At 46.6% G+C, this 15,181-nt stretch overlaps 1 protein-coding gene across 6 annotated transcripts in view; it reads right to left on the bottom strand.

Moving 5' to 3' along the window:
- The window catches only part of DNM1L (dynamin 1 like), a 747,198-nt gene that overhangs the window by 250,648 nt on the left and 481,369 nt on the right, over window positions 1-15,181 (bottom strand). For all 6 annotated transcript variants that reach the window (XR_013606882.1, XM_078673807.1, XM_078673806.1 and 3 more), the window contains one exon: window positions 14,973-15,128. Coding sequence is in view for 5 of the 6 variants with exons in the window: in XM_078673807.1 (XP_078529933.1) it covers window positions 14,973-15,128 (156 nt within the window). In the remaining variant the exon portion in view is untranslated. The remainder of the gene's footprint in view (window positions 1-14,972; window positions 15,129-15,181) is intronic.

The following is a 15,181-nucleotide window of genomic DNA, read 5'->3' as shown; positions in this document are numbered from 1 at the left end:
GAACTCAAGCCTTAACTGTGCTGGCGAGGTGTACTGGGGGAGACTGAAAAGTATTCGCATGGTTTTGCATACCACTTTGTCTAAGGTGACCTCATCTCTCCCTCTCATACATTCACTGCCATAGGTTATCGATGGCAACAGTCTTGCTTGTAGTATGTCTAGGAGGGGGATTAAATTTGGGCCCGCTATTTTGTTTTTAATGCTTTTTAGTGTGATGGCCAGTGAAATCCGTCTGTTCTTAATTGCCGTTTTTTGTTGCTTAAATGAGCCTTTTGTCTCGAAGATTATACCCAAGTATTTATATTCTTTGACTGTTTCCATCTTTTGGTCGTGCAGAAACCATTGTGGGGGTTGTTTTTTAGATTTTTGATTTAATATCATCACCTTTGATTTTTCTGAATTTATACTTAGCCCATTTTTTTCGGAAACATTGCTTGTTGCATTAATGAGGTGTTGGAGGCCTACGGGAGTTTGGCTTAATAATATTAACAGTAAGTTGGACAAAGTGAAGCCACCTAGCTTTGGGGCGTGATGATTGCAGTTGTCAAGGTCTTAGGAGAGGTTGGACAAATAGAGATTAAACAGGGTCGGTGCGAGAACGCACCCCTGCTTCAACCCTTATGTAGTCGGTATTTCTCTTGATAGACAATTGCCTGCCCCCAGTTTTATTTGAATCCAGGTTTCTGTATGCAATAAAATCAGTAGATTCAACAATTTGGGGTCAACATCCCAACTTGAGAGCTTAGCCCAGAGTTTTCCTCTATCTATGCTATCAAATGCAGCTGAATAGTCAATGTAGCACACTTATAATGTTTTTTTATGTTTAATTGTGGCGTCTATTAACAAGAAAAGGGCTAGAATGTTTGTCGTGACCAGCCTGACGCTCTCAGTAGCGGTCGCTCCCCACGCTCCTTTGGTATCATTGGGCTGCGCTCTTTGCTCTGATCTGCTCATTTAAAAACTGCTGACTGCTGTTGGTCATAGCGCTGTACTGCGATAAGCATTGTCGAGCATTAGAAATAATTATAGTGCTTTAGCTGACTTAAGCACTGTTGTATTCATTTGTGCAGTCCCAGTTGTAGCGCTCGCTGTGTAGCTTTGACTGGAAATTGCGTTGCTTGTTTTGTGCATCGATATTGTAGCGCTTTCATCACAGATTGTATAAGTTATTTAATTTGTCTTTGTGCCCCAGCCTGCTTCTAGTTTCACTTTTGCTGCCATTTTGTTGTTTATTGTGCCTTCGGAGCCCGTCCTCTACACCCCGCCCCTACCTCCCAGCTGATCCTCCCTCCCACTGACTACATAGCCTTGCCCCCGTCCTGAGAAGCGCTGTGACCAGCCTGACGCTCTCAGTAGCGGTCGCTCCCCACGCTCCCTGCTCTCCTTTGGTATCGTTGGGCTGCGCTCTTTGCTCTGATCTGCTCATTTAAAAACTGCTGACTGCTGTCCGTCATAGCGCTGTACTGCGATAAGCATTGTCGAGCATTAGAAATAATTATAGAGCTTTAGCTGACTTAAGCACTGTTGTATTCATTTGTGCAGTCCCAGTTGTAGCGCTCGCTGTGTAGCTTTGACTGGAAATTGCGTTGCTTGTTTTGTGCATCGATATTGTAGCGCTTTCATCACAGATTGTATAAGTTATTTAATTTGTCTTTGTGCCCCAGTCTGCTTCTAGTTTCACTTTTGCTGCCATTTTGTTGTTTGTTGTGCCTTCGGAGCCCGTCCTCTACACCCCGCCCCCACCTCCCAGCTGATCCTCCCTCGCCCCTCCCCCTCCCACTATCCACATATGACAGATGCCTTTCCGCGCAGCGTTCACGTGCAGCGGTCGCGCCGAAGGTGCGCCAAAGGTAAGCCCGTCTACGTCCGTCCGCGCCTGAACCGCGCCCAGTGCCAGACCCCCTGCCCCCCGTAAGACCCACTCCGCCCGCTTAACGTACGACGCCGCAACCCTCTCAGCACTTAACCCCGGCCGTCTCCCAGACTGCTACCAAGCCGCCCCAGGACACACCCATGGACCCTTCACCTGCCACTCCTGCAAGTTCGACTGCATCAGGACCCACACCAAATCCACAAACTCCAAACAGAGCTCAGACACTAACCACCTAAAGTGCATCCTGCTCAACACCCGCTCGGTCCACAGACACGCCATTGAACTCTGGGACCTACTCGACACTGCATCGCCGGACATCGCCTTCCTTACAGAAACCTGGATGAACACCTCATCAGCGCCCGGCATCGCCATAGCCATCCCGGACGCGTACAAGATCATCCGAAAAGACCGCACCAACCAAACAGGAGGAGGCATCGCCATCGTCCATAAGAACACCATCCGAATCACAACCAGCACCGACGATAACCTCGCCACAACAAAATCGCCGACATACATAACAGCTTTGAAAACCAGTCCGAAGAACAATCCACTCCACCCACCTCCGAACCAATACAGAACTCTCACAACCTTTGCGCCTGGAACCCAATCACTACTGAAGACACCATCCACCTGATGAACTCCATCCACTCAGGATCGCCAACCGACCCATGTCCTCACCACATTTTCAACAAAGCAGACTCCATCATCGCACCCTATCTCCGCGATGTCATCAACTGCTCCTTCAAATCCGCTACCTTCCCAGAAAACTGGAAACATGCCGAACTCAGCGCCCTTTTGAAGAAACCCACAGCAGACCCCTCTGAACTTAAGAACTACCGCCCCATCTCACTCCTCCCATTCCCTGCCAAAATCATTGAGAAAGCCGTCAATAGTCAGCTCGCCGCCTTCCTGGAATCCAACAATTCCCTTGACTCATCACAGTCCGGATTCCGAGCCAAACACAGCACCGAAACGGCCCTCATCGCTGCTACAGACGACATCCTAACGCTACTGGACAACGGAGAAACAGTTGCCCTCATCCTACTTGACCTCTCCGCCGCCTTCGACACAGTCTGTCATAGCACCTTCATACAACGCCTCAGCAACGTCGGAATACAAGGAAAAGCTCTGGACTGGATAATCTCGTTCATCGCCGGGAGAACCCAAAGAGTCCACCTCACTCATTCAATTCAGAGGCCACCGAAGTCATCTGCAGAGTACCACAAGGTTCATCTCTCAGTCCCACCCTCTTCAACGTTTACATGAGTCCCCTCGCATCCATCGCGCGACAACACAACCTCAACATCATCTCCTATGCAGACGACACCCAGCTGATCCTCTACCTCACCAAAGACCCTAACACTGCCAAAACGAACCTACACGAAGGAATGAAAGAAGTAGCCGAATGGATGAAGAACAGCCGTTTAAAACTAAACTCGGACAAAACGGAAGTCCTCGTCCTAGGATCATCCCCCACTGCCTGGGACGACTCATGGTGGCCACCGGCCCTGGGCATCGCACCCAAACCAACGGACCACGCACGTAACCTGGGCTTCATCCTGGACTCCTCCCTCTCGATGACCAGACAAGTCAACGCCGTATCATCATCGTGCTTCAACATCCTACGTATGCTCAAAAAAATCTTCCATTGGATCCCCACCGAAACAAGAAAGACTATCACCCACGCACTGGTCACTAGCCGACTGGACTATGGAAACACCCTCTACGCCGGAACCACAGCCAAACTACAGAAAAAACTCCAACGCATCCAAAACGTCTCAGCCAGACTCATATTGGACATCCCCCGTCAAGCTCACATTACCGGTCACCTGAAAGACCTTCACTGGCTCCCCGTCAACAAGAGAATAACGTTCCGTCTCCTCACCCACGCACACAAGGCCCTCTACGACCCGAATGCCTCAACACACGACTGTCCTTCTACACACCCACCCGCCAACTGCGATCATCCAATCAAGCCCTCGCCGCAGTTCCGCGCATCCATAGATCCACCATGGGAGGAAGATCCTTCTCCTACTTAGTGGCCAAAACCTGGAATTCTCTCCCCACTCACCTCCGCCTTACACAGAACCACCTTTCCTTCAGAAAGTAGCTAAAAACCTGGCTATTCGATAAGTAATGCACACACCCTCCCCCAAGCGCCTTGAGACCCTCTGGGTGAGTAGTGCGCTATACAAATTTCTGAACTTGAACTTGTCGTTGTCCCTTCATTTTTTTGGAATCCAGTCTGATTAATGGGGATTAATTTTTTCTTTGACGCCCAAGCAGTTAGCTCTTCTAGTAGAAGCCCCGAAAAATATTTGGCATCTATGTCTATAAGGGCAATGAACCTGTAGTTCTTGGCATCACTCCTGTTGCCTTTTTTTGTAAATCGGGGCGATGATTGATCCCTTCCAAGAGGTCGGGATTTGTTTTGCCATCCAGATTTCTAAAAAGAGCGGGAGCAGTTGCTCGGCCCAGTAATTTGGTTCTTGTTTGTAGAGGATGGGGGGAATTTCGTTTGGGCCTGAGGCTCCCTCTTTCCGGCCTTTCGCAATTCGTCCCTTCAACTGTAATATAGAACATGGGAAGTTGGACTCCTCAAATGGAGGCTTTGGGGCCTTCGTGCTCTCCTCCCGGATCTCTAGGTTTTGATAAGATTTGTCGGATTTTTTCATTGTTAAACTGGTTGGTTAGATATTTTACCCAGATCTCCTCCGTAATGTAGGAGTTCACTCCGGGGGCGTTAGGATTCTCTATTTTGTTAACATTGTTCCAGAATCTCGCGCTGTTGTTATTTCTAGAGTCGTAAAGCAGTTTCGCCCATGTTTTTTCTGTGGAGTCCTGTTTTATTCGCCACAGGGTTTTGTTCTTTTTGATCTTTACTGACCTCAATTTGGTCAGTAAGTTGTTGTCACTCCCGTCTTTCCGCAGCTCGCGAAGTGTTCTGTTGATTGCAGTTTTTATTAGCGTTAATTTACAGGTTTGGGGTGTCTTAGGATGAATTTTTAGGTTACTTATCGGCAAGCGAGTAATTTTTTTTGGCTTGTTGGTGCATAGATTTCTTGTGAGGAGTTGTTCTTGGTGTTAGCTAAGCCAAAGGTTTTCAAAAAGGTCTCCCAGGCAAATATATTATTGTCATACAGTGGTGTAACACTTTCCCAGCACATCTTGGCATCTTTCGCAAGTTTTTCTGGATCACTAGTTTTGCATTTAATTCTTTTACAATTTGCCGAGGTCGTTCATTTTTGCACATTAGTTGGAAATTTTAGTGCTGTCCCATGTGCCCTCAGTGTCAATTCCTGCGGGAGGTGATCGCTGCAATCAGATGTGCCGATTTTAAAATCGTGTACTAATGTGAAAAGTGAATAAGATAAAAAGGTGTAATCAATCGCTGAGCTGGAGTTCGAGTTGTGGAAAGTTGCTCGTCCGTTTATCGAAATCAGGCCCAGATTTGTTAGATCCTCTAGTAGGCTTTTCAATAGATTTGTTTGTTTGCCCCATGGGCACCCTTCCAATGGAGGGATCCCCCTTACATGCAAGTGATCTTCTGTTGGATGATTCTTTCCTTTGGTCTTTGAAAGGAACATATTAAAGTCTCCCGATACAATAAGGTTCGGAGTTTCAACTTCCGTTATTAATTTAGTCAGTTCAAACACCAGGGACTTTGCGCCGTTTTTTTTCCCTTTTGGGTGCAGATAGGTATTGACCAGGATTAACTCTTGTCTGTTTGTTCCCGGGGTTAATATTTCCAGCTGGACTGCAGTAATTTCATTTTCCATTCCAGATGTATTTTTATTCAGCAGTTCTTTTGCTGTATTTATTGTTTTTATCGAGGTGTATGTAGTTAGGCCTCCTTTCTGGTGTCAGAATTTTGAGGTTCTCCTGGCTGGAGATGGTATGTTTTGAAGCCCTGAAGGTGGAACGGCTCTGCCAACCAGGTTTCTTGTAATAGATTTAGGTCATGCTGCTGGAAGTATAACAATAGGTCTTTATTGGTAGTTTTTGAACCTAGCCCGTTTATATTCCAGGAACACAGTTTTAGCGGCGGCTTTGTTTTTGGGCCATTTCTAATTCGATCTTCGGACTGTCATGGCCCGGTCTGCCTGATATTGATTGTTTTTGCTACCCAATCCCATTCTTGCTTTGGATCTGGGTCTCCTTTGTTTCTAAGCAAAGGGGGATCTCTGGCCTTTCGTTCGGCTGAACTTCCGCGGGCTCCTCTCAATATGGATTTTTTGGTTGCATCAGGGCAACCTTTGTTCTGGGTTGAGTTAACGTATTCTTGAAAATTGCAGAGTAATGGTTCGGGGTAGCCGGGGTTGTGATACGGTTTTATAAGAATCCCTCATGCTTTTAGTTGCCTTTCCTCTTAAGATTTTTCCCGCCAGTTCTCCGGAAATCCAGGTCGTTTTTGTTATTTCCTGCTCAGATAGATGTTTGTAAGTGATAAATTCTACAACCTCTAAATCTTGGGTATTTAATCTTCCTAGGTTTGTAATTGAGTTCAGAACTCGAAGGATGTTGCTTCTGTTTAGAATGTCCTCTCGGCCCTTAGATCTGTACTCTGGGATGAATAGTTTTGATTTGTAATCGACGTGGTTGGCGTTCTCCAGAGGTTGTTCAGGTTTTGTTTCCAATTCAGTACTTTGGAATGTTCTGGGAGCTTGAGGAGCTTGCCCTCTCTGGTTCTGTGGTTCCGTATTGACAATTGAGTTGTGGGTGTCGTAAATGATGTTGGCCAGAGATTGTTCAGGTTTTATTTCATGGTCTGTTCTTTGAAGTATTCCAGGGGATTGAGGGGCTCGCCCTCTCCAGTTCAGTGATTCCTTGTCGAACTTTACCTCAGGTTCTTTTATCCTTATGGTTGGGGTCATGGTGATGGCTAGTTCCCAGAGGTCTGAGCCTCCTGTTTTTTGTGAGGCCATATTTTCAGCAGTTTTTGGTCCCACTTTTTGGGAACCTAAGGAATTTGTTGCACTGTTATTTATTGTCCCTGGATATTCTTGTTTTGTCACTTCTGCCTCTGATACCGTAATTTTGTCAGCTTCTGAGTGTTTGGTCTGTGAGGATGATATTTCTGGTCCCAATAGAGCAAGGTCGTTAGGGGGACTCAGCCTAACTTTTGAATTTGGTTCATCGTGAGTATTTCCTTGTTCCATCTCTGGATCTGACACCATTTTATTTGCTTGTTGGAAGTAGGATTTTATGGTGCATATTTTATTTCTCCCTTTTCTCTTTATTTTCCGCCTTTGTTTTGCTGTTTGTTTTCTGCCAAGCCATCGGTCTCCGGCTTCTGGGTTATCTGGCGGCTCACTAGGATTGCACTGCTGCTCTTGTTCTTGTTGGAGCGAGTGTGAGGATCCCGCTTGTTCTAATCTCAAGCTTTTGTTCCGATGTGAAGTTTATCCGTCATGGACACCCTCTTGGTGTATGCTAAGTTCGTACGTTTCCTTAGATCTGGCTTTTAAGTTGTTTGACTCCGTGGTGGATTTGAGATGATTCGCAGCCTCTGTTTTTAGCTTTGAGGCATAGTCTGCATTTTTTCTTTCTTCGCTTCCAACTACCATTGCTTCTCTTTGGAAGTTATTTGCAGACTTTATATCTGTTAGGAGATCGCTCATTACAGCCGGCAGAGTGGCTAGTTTGTCGATGATTGAATAACATGTGCAGCTTGGAGGGTTGATTGTAGTTTTTGATTGGGCTCTTTTAATCAACTCGTTCAGATCTAATAACTTGTTGTCGATGTTAATGACATGTGTGGTTAGGCGGGTTAGAAGGGTTAATTGGATATCCATCTTATCCGAATGGTATTCCATGGCTTTTGTCGAGAGATTCATGGTGTTTAGAAGTGAGGCCCATAGACTGCTCTCTTCTGTAGTTAGAGCCTTTGGCGATTCATGTATCTTGCTTTATATGTCTTGCGGTGACGTAACACACTTTCCCACCCATAGAAATGCCATAAATACTTTGTTAGCAGGGGGCTCCTCCTGTGTTCCCAGCAACGTGCGCGCCAGTGCGCACGCCCATGTCTGTTTCTTCGAGCGCGCAGTGCTGCCTGTGGAGCGCGCACCCACAACACATCCCGGGAGATCATTCGCGCCGCCGTTTTTATAACACGAGCGGCGTGAAAAATGACAATGTTCTGGTTGTTGTGGCTCCTGCACTTGCTGTATTTCCTCCTTAATGGAGCACGGCTGCGAGGTGATTGTAGGCCATTGAGGAAATATTTGTTAACTGCAGCACCGTAATGCGCTGCAATTAACATAAATATTTCCACAATGGCCTACAATCACACCGCAGCCGTGCTCCATTAAGAGAAGAAATGCAGCAAGCCCAAAGCGCCTCGAGTATCTCTTGCAGTGCCCCCTGTACCTCATGCACTGGCACACCTGCAGGGCTCTCACAGGGCTTCACAGCCCACAGCATCTACAGAGCTCCGACATGGATTATTTTCCTGGACCTCAGCGCCGAGCTGTTCACAGCACTCTCTCAAACGGATTTGCAAAAACAAGTTTCAGCGGGAATTGGAGCATGCAAGGCCGTTTCTCGTACTCTCTCCCTTCTGTAAATCGCAGGGCCATTAGCGCACAAGAGCGCTACCTAGCATGGCCCTGCTATTGACCTGTGACCTGCCTCCAGGTCCCTGTAATTGAGCAGGTGTGCAACACCCATAGGACTAAAAGGGCTTTACCCCCACCCCCCGCCCACACCCCTCCTCCTTCCGTCCTGTACTCAGACTGGGCTGCGGTAGCTTGAGCTACTGTGGACTGGGCTTGGACGTAATCTTCACACCCGAGTTTTTCACAAGTATTTAACAGGCCATTAACATCCCTTTGGGTGTTGTTAAGGAGGCTTTGTCTGTTTTGTTCACTGGTTTCTGTAGCCCCTGGGTCTTCCCACTAAAACATGTATATGAGATGACGCAAAAACACTTGCAAATATAAAACAAAAAGAAACACAGTACATTGAATATCAACATGTACAGCATGCCATTCTATTGCTCAAAGGCAAACTCTCTGTTCCCTAATGAGCTAATGGCATAAAGTTTGCCTTGCTGTCAAAGAAAGAAAGAAGTAACTTTCAAACATTTATCTTTCAGTAATATTAACCACAGTCTAATAGTCAAGTCAAAGACGTGGTAAAGGAGTCCATGGTAGAGAGAAGGCCATTATGTGATGATGTCAGGCGGTTCCTGATCCAGCGGCCTTTTTTACAGGCACTGTCTTAGGAAATGTTGCAGAGATGTCCCGGGGATGCTAGGAGCAGAGTTTGGGTATTTTATGTTTCCCTTCTTTGCCGTAGACATCCTGATCTTGCACAGCCAAGTACAGTGGCTTGCAACATTCCAAGGTTGCAAGAGCGTACTGCGGTACAGAATTCGGTTACCAGAAGGAGAACTTTAATACCACACCTAACTTTCCACTGGCTCTTCTGACTTCATGGATTTCTTCCTCGGGTAGTCATGTTTTGTTTGAACCACTGAAATCTAGGTACACTTTATGGCGTAGTCGTAGCAGAACCTGCTGACAGAAGGGGACCTTTGTAACACAATAATCATTTTTAGAATGTAACCTGTCTAAACCATCTATTTAAAATCACTGTGCAAAATTCAAAGGAAACTTGAAGAAAAAGAATCGAATAATCAGATGCTTATTGTCATACTTTGTGTTTTAACAGAAAGTCAACTACCTACACCACAAAGCTATTTTGTTGCAAAATGTATATATCCTTAAAATGTGATACCTAAACGTCACGTCTTGTGCTGCTAAGCAAGCTGCCTAGCGGAGCTTGTTGAGGGCCCCCATTGTGGCCCACTTGTCACCCTGTGCTTCCTGTGTCTGCTCTCTAGAGATGGAGAGGGCTCCAAGGCACTGAGTCTATGCACAGCCATCGGCAGCATGCTGGTAAGCTCCATGCATCGCTACAGAGGAGAGGTAACCTGGCCAGAGGGCCTCCGTTGCTGTCACATGTGAGCTAGGGCAATGGGATGCCTTCATGACAAGATGGAGGCCTGCCTTCCTGGGCCTGCTGGTAACCCATGGCCTGCACCAGGACCTCATCACCTGCTTAACACACAAGAGACTTGCTATGGTGGCTTTCACACACAGGGACCTGTCCAACCTGTTCATGGGTCTGAAGATCTTCCAGATCCCCAGCTCAACTTCAACCGCCTGGTGAATGGTGGCAGCGTACTGATTACCGGTTCTCTGTAGTCCTATTAGTGGACCTGCCATGGAGCCTGTGCATTGCTGGCGCTGTGACTTGCTGTAAGTATTTAAATTCCTAACTGGCCCTTGTGCGCTGCAAGGGCCCTGATCACGAGGTGCCGAAGCTGCAGGATGAGTGCACATAAAAGGGGCATCAGCGGGGAGTGGGCACACCTGCACAATGTTACTTGTCCTCGGGGTGGCATCCAAGGTCACCCCCATTATGTGTGTTCATTGCGGCCCTAGTGGCTGATGCTGGGTGAGAGTTGGTCAGAGCACCATGGGGCAAGGAACCCACCTTCCCTGCACCCAGGATGCTGATACTGAGCCAACCATGAGCATAGGAAGTGTGGGGGACGCAGTAGATATATCCCTTCCAGATTTTGGATTGGGGGGACGAGGGAGGGACGATGGGACAAAATAATTTCTCCCTCTCCCCTCTGTGATTCGTAGGGCCATTAGCTCCCGAAAGCACTACCTATAAGGGCCCTGAACTAGACCTATGAACTGTCTCCAGTTGCCTGTGATTTATCAGGTTCCATATTTGAATCCCAGTTAGATGGCTCAGTGGATTGAACTCTGCGGCAGAACTACTCTCCTTACATTGCTTGGTTGGTGAATGCACCCACTAGAAAGACATCTAATGTGAAAGTTATGCTTCTGGTCCCAGTGAGACAGCCTGTCAGGTTAATGCACCTGCTGCAGATATCTGTGGGTTGTACATTCCCGCACTCGCTTCTTAAGTACTCTGGGTTATGCAATTCAGATGAGGGAATTAAGGTATGTGCACAGTGTAACCGTGAGCTTAAAGGGCAGTAGGCAGACTACATTGAATCGAACCTTTACAACCGGAAGCCAAAATCTGGAAGTTAAGCCTAATTAATAGTCGTTCCCTTCCAAAACATAAAATAGAAATACCGCTTCTGATGGAAGAGGGAGATTTTGATGTTTTGTTTATTATGGAATGTTGGCTTAACGATAGTTCAGTTCTGGATATTTTGATGGCCCTTCCCTCTGGGTTTCAAATACTCAGATCGTATAGGAAGGGTAGACGGGCGGCATAGCTATTATACTAAAGGACAAACTAAAATGCACCATTGCTACCCTCCAAATATCAGATTGGGAAAGCTTTCAATGCGCCATCTCATTCTCTCCTTCATATACTTTTTCGGTCCAGCCCTGCCTGCCCCATCAAACAGGCCACCTCACTTCCAATACCTAGGTTATTTATCTGCACAATCAAGCAGGAACCCCAGTGTCAGAACCCCTGTTGCTGCACCCACACACGCAGTTAGGTTCTTGGCGCACATTGCCGTGGCTGGAGCGCACAGAGACCTCACACTGCCGCACACAGAGGAAAAAAATTAGGGGGAACATTGGGCTCCTCCATGTATCCACCATTTTTCCCACTCTTCTGTTGTCAGGAAGGATGAGTTAGTTCCAGCTGTACCCGGGGACCGAACCTGCGGTTTGTTGATGGAATTGTTTTCTGGGGATGTGGTTTTAATTTGATTCCAGATGCCGTTTGTTTTGGTTGCTGTGAATTTATCTGTAGATGAGTGTTGAGACCATCCATCTCCTTTTTCCAGTTCATCAGTATCGTTGCATCCCTCCTGTATTCCTATGGGGAGATGGAAGATTGGGAGGGGAGCTGCGCCGTTTGCGGCTGTTGATGCGGAGTCTCGAGTTGTAATTGAGCCAAGATGGCTGGATTGGATTAGGATGTTTGGTTCCAAAGACACTCCAGTGGCCCCAAGGGGTGATTGTTGAATGGAATGGAGTGGTTTGAGTGGTTTTGAGTTAAGGGGTGCTTTGGGTACTTGTTATGGCCCGTCTCTTTAATTTTTTCATCATGCTCGTCTGCTCTTAATTGGGTTTCTTCTTTGCTGCATTCTAAGCTTTCTTTTTGCCACCTGAGTTTATTCCCATCTTTTTCGTTATCTTGGTCACTGTTTACATCTGTCATAGGTTTGGACGTTGGGTCAAGGTGGAGTTTTATTGATTTGTCGTTGTTCAGGGAGCTCGCCAAAGCCGATGCGGAGTCTAAATTATCTAGATTTGTTATGGGAATTTTTTCCAGGCGCAAAGGGGAGGGAAGACCCTTCTGTGTGGTGCTCATGTGATTCAGCACTGCCCCGGCGTCTTTTATGAAGGCAAATCTAGAGTAAATTTTGGGTTGGAAGAGAAGTTTTTGTGATTTGGTCTGGACGAACACCGGACCCTCTACTTCTGATTCCCCTTCTGTGACAAATTTAACTAAGGTATCTTCCTCTGTTTTGCTGAGTGCATCGGTTCTCATTGATTTCTCCTGGCAGTCGGTGGGCAACTTGAGGATCTTATTTTTCTTTTTCCGGTTGCTAATTACTGTTAAAATGCTCCGCCTTTCTTTGCCCGATCTCATGTCAGGTTCCCTGCCTAGGATAACTATCTATCTGTGACTCTCTCCCTGAGATCAAAAACGGGCTGTTATACCTGTTGTTCCTGATCGGTATCGTAAGGCTCCTGCTTTCTCACCCCTTAATTGGTCTCCCTTTTGGCGCTTTGGACTTTGTAACACAGCCTGGTAATTTCAAATGAATCCAGGCAGGTCCTGGTGCCAGGTAACTTTGTTCGAATTAATAGCCCACATTCTCCTTGTTTTTTGGACGCTTTAGACACTTTATCTCCTTGTTTAGTGTGTGTTTCCTGATTTTCTTGATTTTATTTAACCACCTCCTCTACCAGGGGTAGCCACGTGTCTTTCCTTGTCCTGTCTGCTGCGGCCCACTATGTATGGCACCCCCTAGCCACCAGAGCGACCAAAATCAGCCGAGAGCAGCCAGAAGAAGCAGCCAGTGCGAGATGGAGGCGCAGGCGCAGGCAGAACAGGTCAGTGTGGGTGTATAGATGAATGGGAAAGGCTGGATGCTGTGGTCTGATGGCGGCAATGAGGCAGGCAGGGGGCCGATTTAATTAGATCCTCTGTGGTTTTACACCCAGGCAGACACTGGTGGGCACACAAAACACTGCAAACACTGCTGCTGACAGTGGCGGCTGTCAGTCACTGTCCCAAGCATGACCGGCTGAAGTTTATACAGTTTATTCAGCGCCCGCCGCAGTTGCGAGATAGCAGGGACCCCCCCGGCCCCCCCCCCCCCCCCCCCCCGATGGAGAGGGGGGTACAAGACCAGGACAGGACCAGTTGCGGTAAGGGCTCCCCCTGCTACGAGCGCTGCAGCGGCTCACCTCCAACTCCGTTCGCCACCGCGTTCGCTCTCCCCTTCTGTGGGCTCCCCGCCTGCTGCGTTCTGCTGCTCTCCCGCCGAGCAAGCACTTCCCTCGGCTACTTGCTTGCGGCGGCGATAACGATCGCGGTTTGGGGGCTTAGGGTTATAGTGTAGTTATGGCGGTAGCGAGTGAGAGTAGCAGTCGATAGAGGTGGTGCTAAGGTGGTGTGGGGGGGGGCAGCTCAGCTCTGCACTGGCTCCGCTCTGCTTTCTACCGCTCTGCTTTCTACCGCTCTGCGGCTCTCTCGCGATTCCTCCGACTCCTCTGACTCTCGGCTCCACCTCTGACTCTCGGCTCACCAGTGACCACTGAAATCCTGTGACATAAGGAACACTAGAAAGCAGCAGCCCTTCCTATCATTCTTAGTTTGCAATGTAAGTTGGAAGATTAATAACTGAACACATACTTTACTTGCAAGACTTTTCAGAACATAAGGCAAGTAGTCATCTATAGGATGGCCATCCTACAATTCAAATGTCTATCAAGACTGTGCATAAAACCATGGTTTTAAATTAGAAATAAATATTTAGAGTGAGGCTTTATATATCTATTTTATTTACTGTATTAAATGTGACCTTCTTTTAGTATCATCCTTCAGGATTTTTTTCAAATGTGTTCTACAACAGATATAACACGTAACACAAAAAATAAGTAATGCGGTGCTACGATAAAATGTTTGGTGTTGACTCAATAGTACTCAAAGGAAAGACTGGATCAACTTCTTACCTTCGCTGTGTTGCCTGAAGCCAATTATGAAGCCTTCTTGGGTTCGAGGTATAAAAGATCTCAATACAACGGAGTATATTTGTATACTTTATTAACAACTATGTGACTGGGAAGATATAAAGTTAACATTTACTAATTAACAAGAAATTATGCCAGACAAGGGACACACCTAGAACTGAAGTCCTCCACAGCAGCAAAACTATCTTCACAATACAAGTCATGGTGCTTGCTGTATTCTCAGACAGGTCAATGATGTCAAGAAAAGATGCAGGTCCACTAGCATTCATCATAAAGTGACAGAAATAAACAACATACGGCTCCAGTACCCAGTACCCAGAAAAAGGTCAAATGAAAACTGGTAGAGGTCCTCATCAGTATTTGATTGAGCCGCTTGGCTGTGGAGAAAATGGTAACTTCTGACAACGTAATGTTATGAGCAAGTATTTCAATTGGCACATAATCAGAGTGCACCAATGGTTTAAAATGTAATTGCCAATGAAAAGTTTACCCTTCACATGCTAGGCGTTTGGATAAGATATAATGTGAAAAGCAGGTATCAAACCACAAAGTTTTGATTGTGCCCGCCCCCAACTCTTGATGAATCCTCCACAAATTGTAAAACATAACTTGCGTAAGAGGCTCCTTAAAAACACGCTAAAGCCCTCGAGTTAGGAAGACAGTGTGTGAAAAAGGACTGGAAATAGCTGGTGACATTCATGCATTGTGTGGTTGTAACAGTTGTTTTCCGAACATTGTGAGGACTATAGAACATGTCTATGAAGTTCAAACCAAGACAGAATGGCTAACATTTACAACCAGAGATCCTAAAGTGGACTTCAAATAATAACCAATAAAAAAAGAAAGAAAGTATCATTAGATTATCTAGTTCTGCCAGGTACCTGTGTGCTGTAATTGCTGCAGTGCTGTATTATTCTCTGCATCTCCTCATGTACTAACTCCACACAGCGTAAACTGGGCTCCTCCAAACGTTTCACTTGCCTCTTCACCAGAAGCTCAAAGGAAATTTCAGGCACAAACAAGGCTGGTCGAGGACCCTAACCAGACAGGAGAGAACCAAAATGAATATAGATGCACGCCATTATAGCAA

This window comes from Lissotriton helveticus, chromosome 1_1, assembly GCF_964261635.1.
Source record: "Lissotriton helveticus chromosome 1_1, aLisHel1.1, whole genome shotgun sequence".
Lineage (NCBI taxonomy): Eukaryota > Metazoa > Chordata > Amphibia > Caudata > Salamandridae > Lissotriton > Lissotriton helveticus.
This window is presented reverse-complemented; position numbering and strand designations above follow the sequence as displayed.